Here is a 10,367-nt window from a genome sequence, read left to right as displayed (position 1 = left end):
GGCTGGGGGGGAGGGAGGGCATATGCTTACACGGCCAGGCTGGGACTCTGACAACCAGTGTCCCTCTGGCTGCCCCTCCATGCCCCACATAGCCCCGGGGAGGGCAGGGATAGGCCTGGCCAGGCCCCTGGTGCCCCAGGAGTGCCACAGACATGGTGTCCTGGAGGATGGGGGGCACCTAGCATGAGCTCACCTCTCGGGATGCCCGCTGGCCACCATGTCGCGGCTCTGGGCGGAGAGCTGGTGGATGGTCTGGGCGTAGTCCTCCAGCGCCTGCTCCAGCACCAGGTGCTTCTTCAGCATGGCCTGTGCGATCAGCTCATCCTGGGGGGGAGATCCCAGGTATCAGGGGGGGCAGTGAGTGGAGGAGAGGGGTCCCTGGGAGCAAGGGGAGGGGGGTGTCCTGACCTTGGCCTTCTCCTGGGACATCATGTGCAGCTCCTGCTCACCCATCCAGGCCTCGGCCTCTGCGGCATCGCAGTAGAACTGCTGGGCAGCCTGGGACCGCTCGAGGCGCTGGTGCCGCAGCTTGGTCTGTGCCTGCAGCTCCTCCCAGGCCTCACGCAGGGCTGCCAGCCGCCCCGCTGGCCCTGCCCGCCGCCCCAGCAGCTCCTGCACCCGTGGCGCATGGCCCTGCAGCTCCTTCTGCAGCGTCTGCGGCCGGACAGCGGGCATCAGAACCACGGCCCTGCCCTCCCTGTGCACTCATCCCCTGCCCCCCGCCCCGTCCATCTGAGTGAGGGGCACCCTCACTCTACCCCTGCCCTGACCCAGCTCCGGCCCCTGCCTTTGCCTCTGGCCCCTGCCTCCGCTCCAGCCCCAACCTGGTTCTTCTTGATGAGCAGCTGGACGCTGGGCAGGTCCTTGCCGTGGTCAGTGGAAACAGCCAGGGGCATCCGCTCATTCACCCACAGCTGCAAGAACAAAGGGAGAAGTCACAGGGGGCGAGGATCAAACACACAGGAGGCCCGGGTTCCCCCTCCAAGCTCTGGGCAGGGGGCTGGGGGTTGAAAGCAGTGGGGGATGGACGCTTGGGTCCTCTCCTGGTCCTTGGAGGGGAGTGGGGGTAAGGGGTGAGAGCAGGGAGCAGCTGTGAGCCGGGGCTCCTGGGATCTCTCCCAGCTCTGGAAGGGCAGCAAGATCTGCTAGGTCAGACCGGGGGGCCAGGTTTGCTCCAGCTCTGGGACGAGGGTGTGGTGTAGAGGCCAGAGCCAGGACTCCTGGGTTGTGTCCCCCTGCCCGCGGGGTTGGGGGCAGCCCAGCGGAGCGCATGGCCCCTGCAACCCCACTCCCGAGCCCCTGAGGCCCATTCCTGTTCTGCTGCAGACCCAGGGCCTGGCCCCAGAACTGCTCCTTGTGTCCTCCCCCAGCGCCCCAGCACTCACAATCTCGTCCTCTAGGTCGCGGTTGAGCTGATGCTCCTCTTTGGAGGCCAAGAGCCGGGCGCAGCGCTCCTGCAGCGGCCCCCGCAGCCCCTGGAACTTCTCCTCCACTGCCCGGAAGGTGCCGTCCACCTCGGTCGTGTTGGCGTCCTCCTGGCTCAGGGCCTGGGCCTGGGCCCGGATGGCCTCCACCTCCTTCTCCCGCACGTCCATTTGGTTCTCCAGCATCTGGAGGGGGGAGATGTCGAAGGGGTGGCTGTAAAGCACAGGAGCAGCCCCCTCCCCATCCCACTGGGAGAGGGCAGGAGCCCTGGGGGGCTCTGAGGGCCAGGAAGAGGGAAAAGGGGGCCCTGATGGAGGGAGGTAGGAGGGGAGAGACGGGTGCTGTAGAGCAGGGGGAAGTCGCTGTGGGCAAAGGGGACACCCGGGAGGAATGGAGGTCCTGCCATCAGGGGAGTGTTTCCGGGGCTGGGCTGGGCTGGGCTGGGGGACTCTGAGGACCAGAAGCAGGGGCAGGGGGCCCTGATAGAGGACAGGTACGGTGGGGAAGGGGGGCACCCAGGAGGGGCTGGGGGGGAGAGGGTTCCCAGGGCAGGGCTGGGAGACCCGGAGCACCAGCCCCCCCAGCACAGCCTGCCCCTCCGCCCCCCAGCCCTGCCCACCGACCTGCTGCTTCTTGAGGAGGATGTTGACGCTGGTGAGATCCTTGCCGTAGTCATCGGACTGCAGCTGAGCTCGCACGCCGGCCAGCCAGGCCTCCAGTGCGCTGCAGCTCTGCGCGAACAGCTCGGCCCGGTTGGCATCGAACAGGCACTGGGCCTTGGTGCGTGTGGTGGACTCCAGCTCGTCCCACAGCCCATGCAGCCCCCGCAGCTTCTCCGTCACCACTGCCTCCAGCTCCGGCTTCTCTGCCCGCAGCTGCTGCCCTTCCTGCCAGAGGCGCTGTCTGTCAGGGGTCCGGGGGCATCCCGGTGCCACCTGCTCTCAGCCCCAGCCCCGCTGCCCTCCCAGGGCTGGAGACACCCCAGCATCCCTTGGGGATGCCAGCCCCTTAGCTCCCCTATTTCCCCCCAAGGCCCAGAAGGGGATTCAGCCACATCAGGGGAGGTGGGGGGCTTGCCTGCCCCATGGCTGGAGGAGGTGGAGGGCAGCTTACTGCCTGGGAAGGGGACAGGGCTGGGGTCCCCTCTGCTTCTGCCCAGTCCTACCCGCTGCCACAGGGTTGGGGGTGCCCCGGGTCCGAGGTTGAGCTCCAGCCATGAGGTCTGATGCCCCCTTGCCCTACCTGGCCTCAAGTGATACAGCTGCCCCTGCCCCGCCCTGCCCCGCCCCGCCGGGGCCCCGTGCCCCCCGCACCGTGTCAATCTTGTCCAGCCAGTCCTTGTTGGAGGCCAGCTCGGCTGTGAAGGCCTGGTGCTTCTGCCACTTGGTGTGCAGGCTCCGGGCCTCGTCGTAGGACATGTCCTGGGCCGTCAGCATCTTCTCGTTGATCCACAGGGTGAGCTGGGAGCAAAGGGCCAGAGCATCAGGTGTGGCCACTGCCCTGCCGGTCCTGCCCCACCACCTCCCCGCCTTGGGGCGCCCCCCAGCTCACCTCCTGGCAGTCCTGGAGGAAGTGCTGCAGCTCCCGGTTGTCCCGCAGCCGCCCCAGCAGCTCGCTGGCGGCTTCCCGGTTCTGCTCGTGCCTGGGGAGAAGGGGTAGGTGTGGGTCCAGGCTCCCGGTCCCCCCTGCTCTCACCCCCCAGCTGCGCTCCCCTCCCGGAGCTGGAGAGAGCCCAGGTATCCGGGCTCCCAGCCCCTCACCTGCTGCCGATGGAGTCGACCTTCTCCCGGACCTTGTCTGCGTGGATGGGGTCCTCGGCCAGGAGCTTCCTCCCAGCAGCCAACAGCCCCTGGATGCGCTCCCCACTGGCCTCCATGCTAGCCATGAACTCCTCCTGCTTCTTGATGGCAGCCTCGGCGCCCTGCAGAGTGCTGGGCATCTCCGTGTGGGACAGCATGTACTCCTGGGGGGAGAGCAGGGCACGCACGTGACACCCAGTGCTACCTCGCCACAGCCCATGCCCCGACACTGGGGGACGCCCCAGGAGGCGGGGAGGGGGCTCTGGGGCCAGCTGGGCTTGGAAGACCAACTCAGGGAAGGACGGGAGGGCTGGGGCTGGGGCTGTGGCGGGCTGGGTCGGGAGCTATGCAGGGTGTGCGCGTTTCAGGGAGGAAACGGCCCCGTACCTGGTTGCTGAGCAGCCCCTGGACCTGGCGGGCATCGCGCAAGAAGAGCTGGAAGGCGTGAGCCCGGGCCAGGTGGTGCTGGCGCCCATCCCACATGCGGCCCAGCTCGTCCCAGCCAGTGTCGAGGGCCTGCAGGCGCTGGCGCAGGAAGAGGTGCTGTGGGTCGCTGTGGCCCTGCGTGACGCGGCAGCCCATGGCCCGCAGGCGCTGGCAATCAGGCCGGTAGTGCTCCAGCTCATCTCGCACGGCGCTGTGCTGGGCCAGCAGCCGCTCCGCCTCTGCCAGCACCGCCGGCTCATCCTCACAGGCCACGGCCGTCTGCGCCCGCGACAGCCAGGCCTGGAAGTCGTCCAGGTCGCGCAGGAAGCCCTGCAGCTGGCGTGCCTCGCCCAGCAACTCCTCGCGGCGCCGCAGCGTGTCCTGCAGCGCCGCCCAGCCCTCCTGCACCTCGGCCAGGCGCGCCCGCACCGCGCCTGCCTGCTCCGGGTGGCGCCCGGCCAGTGCCTCGGCCTCAGCCCCCAGGCCCTGCACCTTGGCGCCGATGGCAGCCAGGTCCCGCTCCACGCCTGACAGCTTGCGCTGCAGCGCCGTGACACCCGCCAAGTCGTTGCCCAGCCCCTGTGTCGACTCGATCAACTTGGTCTTGTCCCGCATCCAGGCCTGCATCTCGTCGCACTCCAGGTGGTAGTTCTGCAGCGTCAGTGCCGATGTCAGCGCCGCCTTCTTCTCCTCTGCCAGTGCCTGGAAGCGCTCCCACCTGCCAGCCAGCAACAGGGGGTGGGCATGAGCAGGCGGCCAGAGCCCCCACGGCGTGACCTTCCCCTGGAGTGACCCCTCGTCCAGGCAGGCCCTGTGTCCCCGTGGCATAAGCCCCTTAGATGCTGCCCCCAAGGTCTCCGCCCCGCTGGTCCCTGCCCCCGGCCCCAGCCGGGCCCAGGTGGCACCTGGCATTGAGCTCCTCTTGCGTGGCCTGGACTCTGTCACGGTGGCGGTGGTCCGTGCTCAGCAGCTGCCCAGCCACCTGGTTGACGGCGGCCACCCGCATGCCCAGGGCATTCACCTCTGGCTCCAGCGTCTCGAACCTGCGGGAGGATGAAGTCAGGCCAGGACACTCGGCCTCCCCGGCCCCCACCCGTGCCCAAAGGGCTGCAGCCCAGCTCCCGGAGGGATGCTGTCCCTGGAGCACACTGGGAAAATCCAGGCTGGCACCGCATGGGGAGCGGGGCAGTGCTTTCTGGGACATCCTGCCATGCAGACAGAGGCATGGGCGGGGTAGGGGCTCCTGCCCCCCCGCTGCCCTCCAGCCCTGTCATTGCCTTGGGGTCAGGGGCTGCACAGCTTCACACAGGCCATGGGTTGGGCATGCTGGGAAACGCCAGGCTGCTCCCCCATAGCAGGGCGGGCTGCACAGTTGGCGGTAGGCAATGCGTTGTGAGAGGTCCCCAAGGTCAGGGGTCGCTGACCTCTGCTGCACAACCTCGAGGTCCTCGAGCTTCTCAGGGATGGTCATGCCGTGGAGCCACTGCTCCTTCTCGCCCATCCAGAGGCCGCAGGCGTCCGCTTCGCTGAACATCTGGTAGAGCCGCAGGGCATCCTGTAGGTCCTGCTGGCGCTGCTCGGCCAGCCTGGCCAGCTCCTGGTACCGCTCCTCCAGGCCCGGCAGCCGCCCCGCCACCTCAGGTGCCTGGGCCAGGGCGGGCGGCAGCGCCTGGGCCTGCTCGCGCAGCGCGGCGATGGCAGGGCCATGGTTCTGGATCTCCTCCTGCACGTCCTTGTGCTTCTTGGCCAGGCTCTGGGTGGAGAAGAGGTCGTGGCCCACGTCGGGGCTGGACACGAGGCGCCGGGCGTCCACCATCCAGGCCTCCAGGTCAGCGGCATCTGCTTGGAACTGGTGCAGGCTGGCGGCTTCAGCCAGGCGCTGGCCCCGCTCACCCGCCAGCGCCTCCAGCTGCTGCCACTGCTCCTCGATCTCCCGGAGCCGCTCGGCCACCTCACGGGCTCCAAAGTGGCCCTCGCATACCAGCTCGTGGCCCTGGGCCAGCGCCTGCTGCAGGGGCCCGTGGCGCCCGCTCATCTCGTCCCGGAAGGCATGGTGCTTGCTGATGAGGCGCAGGGCACCCGTCAGGTCTCGGGCGGCATCGGGGGCGGCCAGCAGCTGCGCCTGCTCCCGCATCCAGGCTTCCTCCTCCCCCATGTCCCAGAAGAACTTCCAGAGGCGCCGCGACTCCTCCAGCTTGGCCCGCCGCGCCCCCGCCAGCCGCACCAGCTCCTCGTAGCCCCGCTGCAGCGTGGACACCCTCTCCTGCACCAGCTGTGGTTCACACGGCTTGTAGCCTGCCCAGGGAGGGGGGGCATTAGCAAGGCAGCCTGCGGGGGCACCCTCTTGCCCAGCCCCCTGGGCATCCAACCCTGCTCCAAGCTCCTGCTGCCCCTCTTGGGCAGGGACCGGGCTGGGAGGCAGGCAAGTCCAGGCCATGGGTGGGTGCCGCCGGGGACCCAGTAGGGAGGGGAGCCAGTGTGGCGGAGGTGGCGGTGTGGGGCCAGGTGGTGGCCAGGGCTGGCCCATGGGAGGTTGGGCCTCAGGGCTCCAGGTGTGGCCATCCCATGGCAGGGGCTGGGCTGTGGGGCTCCAGGTATGGCAGGCCCTTGGGGGCTGGGCCCTGGGGCTCCCGGTGTGGCCAGGGCTTAGCAGGGCGCTGGGCCGTAGGGCTCCAGGCACAGCAGGACGACGGCAGGGACTAAGCCACGAGGCACCATAGGAGGCAGGACCACGGCAGGGGCTGGTCTGTGGGGGCGTTACCTTCCCCCGGAGTGGCAAAGCGCTGGGCGGCAGCGCTGATGGCCCGCACGCGCTCAGCCTGCACAGCGATGTCAGCTTCCACCAGTGCGTGGATCTGCAGCAGGTCGTCCACGCCATGAAGGTGCTTCCCGAAGTCCTGCGACTGCAGCCGGCCCTGCATGTGGTGGGAGAATACACAGTCATAGGGCAGCCCTATGCCTCTCTGCCACCCTCGTGCCCTGCCCTGTGGCTCCGTGCGGCACCAGGGCCTGGCCCATGGCATCCGCGCCCCCCGCGGCACGAGAATATAAGCTCTGCAGTCAACTGGGTCAGACCCTAGGTCCGTCTTGCCCAGTCTCCAGTGTCACGTGGTGGCAGAGAGCGGAGGCTGGACGGGAGAGAGACCGAGATAGAGCAGGGTTTTCCCCTCTGTTCCTCTCTCACTTGCAGCCTCCAGCATTTAAAGTCTATGAAGTTTCCTACAAGAACATGTCCAATGCCTAAAGTCTCAGCTTCCCCCACACCTGGTGGCCCCGAGTTCAGCTTTAATTTCACACTGGGTGAGAAAAGGCTTCCTGGGGCTCAACTGACTGCCTCGCAGTTTCATGCGGTGACCCCTTGTCCTGGTCTGGTGAGAGACACTCAATAATAAATCCCTATTGACTTTCTCATGGCTGGTAACATGTTGTAGACCCTTGCTGAGTATCTCATCTAAACCTTGCCTGTCTCTCTGTCTAGAGAAGCCCCTCCAGACCACGGATCAGCCTTGTTCCTATTCTTCGGGTCTTCCCCGTCCTTTTGGAGGGGCAGTAACCAGAACTGGGTGCAGTATTAGTGGTACAGACACACCACGAATTAAAAAAGGGGCATCAGGCCCCCTCTTCATCATCCCTAACGCTGCGTTTGCCTTTTTGATGGCTGCTGAGACAACGACGCTCGTAGTGAATGGTCTCCAGTAACTCCCACGTCTCTTCCCCGCGTGGAAACGGCTCATGCAAAGCCCACGCCACGGGCCCCGCTGGTGGTACCTTCATCTCCTCCATCCAGTCCATGAGGTAGGCAAGGTCCTGCAGCATCTTCTGGAGGTCAAGAGTGAGCAGCAGGCGCTCGCGCCGGGCGGCAACCAGCTCGCGCAGGTAGTCCCACAGCCGGGCCACGTTGTCACGCCGGGCCAGCACACGCTTGAGGTCATGGTAACCCTCAGCCTCCAGCTCGGCCGCCACAGCACTGACGGCCTGCACCCGCTCGCTGTAAGCCACGATGTCCGTCTCAATGGCCTCATGCTTCCGCACGGCTGCCTCCACCGCCGAGATGTCCTGCCCAAAGTTGTCCTGGAGGGGGAAGGAGGAGGGCATCAGGCAGGTGGGACGGGTGATGGGCACGGTGCCAGCGGTGGGGAGGAGGGGGTGGCAATGTGAAGGGCAGCCAGGACACCTGGGTTCCCTGCCCAGTTCAGCAATGGGAGTGGGGTACAGCAGGAGGAGCTGGGGGCCTGGGGACGGCACCCAGACCCAGGAAGGGAGTGGGGCTTGGGTGGGGACAGCAGAGGTCTGGGACTCGGGATGCTGGACTCTCTCCTTGCTTTGGGAGGGGACTGGGGTCTGGAAGACAGGCCAGCCCTGGTAAGGGTGTAGGGTCTACGGGGCGAGAGCAGGAAGAGCTCGGGGCCAGGACACCTGGGTCCTCTCCAGCTCTGGGAGGGGACGGGGCTGGGGGCAAGAGCAGGGGGCTCCCCCAGATCTGGGCCCGGGCCAGCAGTGGGGGAAAGGCCCAGAAGGCAGGACCCTGAGGCCCCTGCAGGGCTCCCGGCAGCTCACCTGGGACACGAGGCGCTGGTTCTCACTCAGCCAGGTCTCGCGCATGGCCGCCTTGCGGTCGAACCGCGCCGCCAGCTGCTCCAGCTTCTCTTGCCGGATCAGCTCGTTCCGCAGAGCCAGCTCCCGCTCGTGCTCTGCCTTCTCCAAGCGCTCCCAGGCCTGGGGGCAGGGAGGGACATGGGCACCGCGGGCAGCAACGGCCAACCCTGGGGCCCCCCCCACCCGGGGGTTTAAACAAAGCCTTTGCCCAGCGCTGGGCTGCAGCTGGCTCTGGGGTGGCGTCGGGGCTGGGGCCACAGGGCCCCCACCCAGTGCCAGCCGTGCGCGCCCCGCACCTTGTTGATGTCGGAGATGAGCTTGCCCTCCCGCGGCGTGTAGGCCTTCTGGTTGTTGGCTCGCATCTTGCTCTGGATGGTGAAAAGCAGCACCTCCAGGTTCCCCTTCTCTGTGAACCTGCCAGATGGGACCAGGGAGCCGTCAGGCGGCACCTAGAGGCAGCTGCCACCCTCCAGACCTGGCACCACCGCCTCCGAGCCCCATGCTGGCTGGGACACCCCGGGACCTCCTGAGGTGCACAGGAGGAGCCTGCCTGGCTGGGGCCCAGCTCGAGACTGCTCGGAGAGGAACAGCCCCTGCCCTGCCCTGATGTCTACGGCTGGCAGGCACAGATCCCCGGGGGTGGTGCCAGCCATGTAGGCTTGGGGCCCAGCTCCAAGCACCGTTCCCAGGGCGAGGGAGGGAGCAACCGGCCAGGCTGGTCTAGCGGCACAACACCCACGCCCGCTCCGTTCCCAGGCAGGATACTCCCACAATGCCCTGGGCCGGGGGGGCACGCACTTGGGGGGCTTCTCAACGGTGCGGTAAGTGTTGAAGGCCTGCAGCTGGTTCTGGACGCCAGCCAGGGAGTTGGCCAGCTGCCGGTCGTTCAGCGTCAAGATGGTCTGCTCGATCCACTGCAGCAGGTCAGACGCCAGCGTCTCGTACTTCTCGATCAGCTTGTCGGCCTCGATGGCCGAGTCCAGCACCTGCCGTGGGGGGAACGCGGGTCAGGCACCGCACCGGCTCTGCCCTCAAGCCTGGGCTTGGGGCTCACCCCACAAACGGCCCCGTCTCCCGTGCCCCATGGTACCTTCCCAATGCGCTTGCCCTCCACAGCCAAGGCCTTCATCTTGGAGAAGTAGTGGTAGTAGGTGGCCACGTAGGTGATGATGGACTTCTCATCCGGCTGGTCCACGTTGACATCTGTGGGGGGCCGGGGATGGGGTGGAGGAGAGTCCTGTGCGTCAGAGAAGTGTCCTTGCCCCTCCCCACAACACCCCCAGGCCTTTCCCTGCTCCGGACAAGTCACGTCCGCACACATCAGGGCAGGATGGGAGCAGGAGGCCTGGACCTTCCCAAGCCTGCATTGCACCATGGGCAAGCCAGACCCGCAGGCCTTTGCTCGTGGTAAATCCAGAGGGGTGGGACTAGGGGGCCCAGGTTTCCCCGGCGCACTGTACTACAGGCAGAGCAGACCCATGGTCTTTTGCTTGTGGTCATTGTTTTGGTGGGGGGAGACCTGGATTTTTCCAGAGTGCACAGTGCCTGGCCAATACCCCAGCGGGAGAGGCCAGCCGGCCCCCCCAGCCCCCCCAGACAGCACCCACCTTCGGGGTCCAGCAGCTTGGTGAGCCCCAGCTCGCGCTCAGCCACGTTGAAGGCATTCTGCAGGTTGTAATGCGCGTTGCACTTGCGCAGCGTCTCGATGTCGATGAGGTCCGGCCTGCATGGGGGCAGGGGGTCACCAAGAGAGCGGGGTCCCCCTCTCCCCAAGCCTGGGGGATCTCCCCATGTCTCCCCCCGCTGACCTGTGCTTGTGGATGATGGCGTTGAAGGCCAGCCCGTCCCTCCAGCTGGTGGTGAAGTTGTGCACGTTGACGTTCTGGTACCTGCGGGGCCAGGCAGGGCCGTGAGGGAAGGGTCACCTCTGCCCACTGCTCCAGACCAGGCCTCCCCCCTGCCCCCAGATCGGGCCATGCGCCCAGCCCCAGCCTACCCCGCCGTCTTCATCTGGCACCACAGCAGCAGGGCATCCTTGGCTGACTTCTTCTCCTTGTTGTCCTCTGTCTCCACACTGATGTCTTGGATCTGGGGGAGGCATTGCGGGTGCGGGGGGTGTCA

At 67.0% G+C, this 10,367-nt stretch overlaps 1 protein-coding gene across 1 annotated transcript in view; it reads right to left on the bottom strand.

Moving 5' to 3' along the window:
* SPTBN2 (spectrin beta, non-erythrocytic 2) overlaps nucleotides 1-10,367 on the bottom strand; it is a 21,441-nt gene that overhangs the window by 5,476 nt on the left and 5,598 nt on the right. Inside the window, exons 7-26 of the mRNA XM_019547365.1 lie at nucleotides 10,243-10,339; nucleotides 10,055-10,135; nucleotides 9,854-9,969; nucleotides 9,337-9,449; nucleotides 9,045-9,232; nucleotides 8,543-8,660; nucleotides 8,208-8,366; nucleotides 7,419-7,721; nucleotides 6,412-6,565; nucleotides 5,075-5,945; nucleotides 4,556-4,693; nucleotides 3,612-4,368; nucleotides 3,186-3,388; nucleotides 2,977-3,067; nucleotides 2,739-2,885; nucleotides 2,049-2,312; nucleotides 1,386-1,610; nucleotides 825-914; nucleotides 409-654; nucleotides 194-324 (exon numbers count right to left, since the gene is read on the bottom strand). Of these exons, the coding sequence (XP_019402910.1) occupies nucleotides 194-324; nucleotides 409-654; nucleotides 825-914; nucleotides 1,386-1,610; nucleotides 2,049-2,312; nucleotides 2,739-2,885; nucleotides 2,977-3,067; nucleotides 3,186-3,388; nucleotides 3,612-4,368; nucleotides 4,556-4,693; nucleotides 5,075-5,945; nucleotides 6,412-6,565; nucleotides 7,419-7,721; nucleotides 8,208-8,366; nucleotides 8,543-8,660; nucleotides 9,045-9,232; nucleotides 9,337-9,449; nucleotides 9,854-9,969; nucleotides 10,055-10,135; nucleotides 10,243-10,339 (4,492 nt within the window). The remainder of the gene's footprint in view (nucleotides 1-193; nucleotides 325-408; nucleotides 655-824; nucleotides 915-1,385; nucleotides 1,611-2,048; nucleotides 2,313-2,738; nucleotides 2,886-2,976; nucleotides 3,068-3,185; nucleotides 3,389-3,611; nucleotides 4,369-4,555; nucleotides 4,694-5,074; nucleotides 5,946-6,411; nucleotides 6,566-7,418; nucleotides 7,722-8,207; nucleotides 8,367-8,542; nucleotides 8,661-9,044; nucleotides 9,233-9,336; nucleotides 9,450-9,853; nucleotides 9,970-10,054; nucleotides 10,136-10,242; nucleotides 10,340-10,367) is intronic.

This window comes from Crocodylus porosus, unplaced genomic scaffold (genome assembly GCF_001723895.1).
Source record: "Crocodylus porosus isolate Cpor-Errol unplaced genomic scaffold, CroPor_comp1, whole genome shotgun sequence".
Taxonomy (NCBI): domain Eukaryota; kingdom Metazoa; phylum Chordata; order Crocodylia; family Crocodylidae; genus Crocodylus; species Crocodylus porosus.
This window is presented reverse-complemented; position numbering and strand designations above follow the sequence as displayed.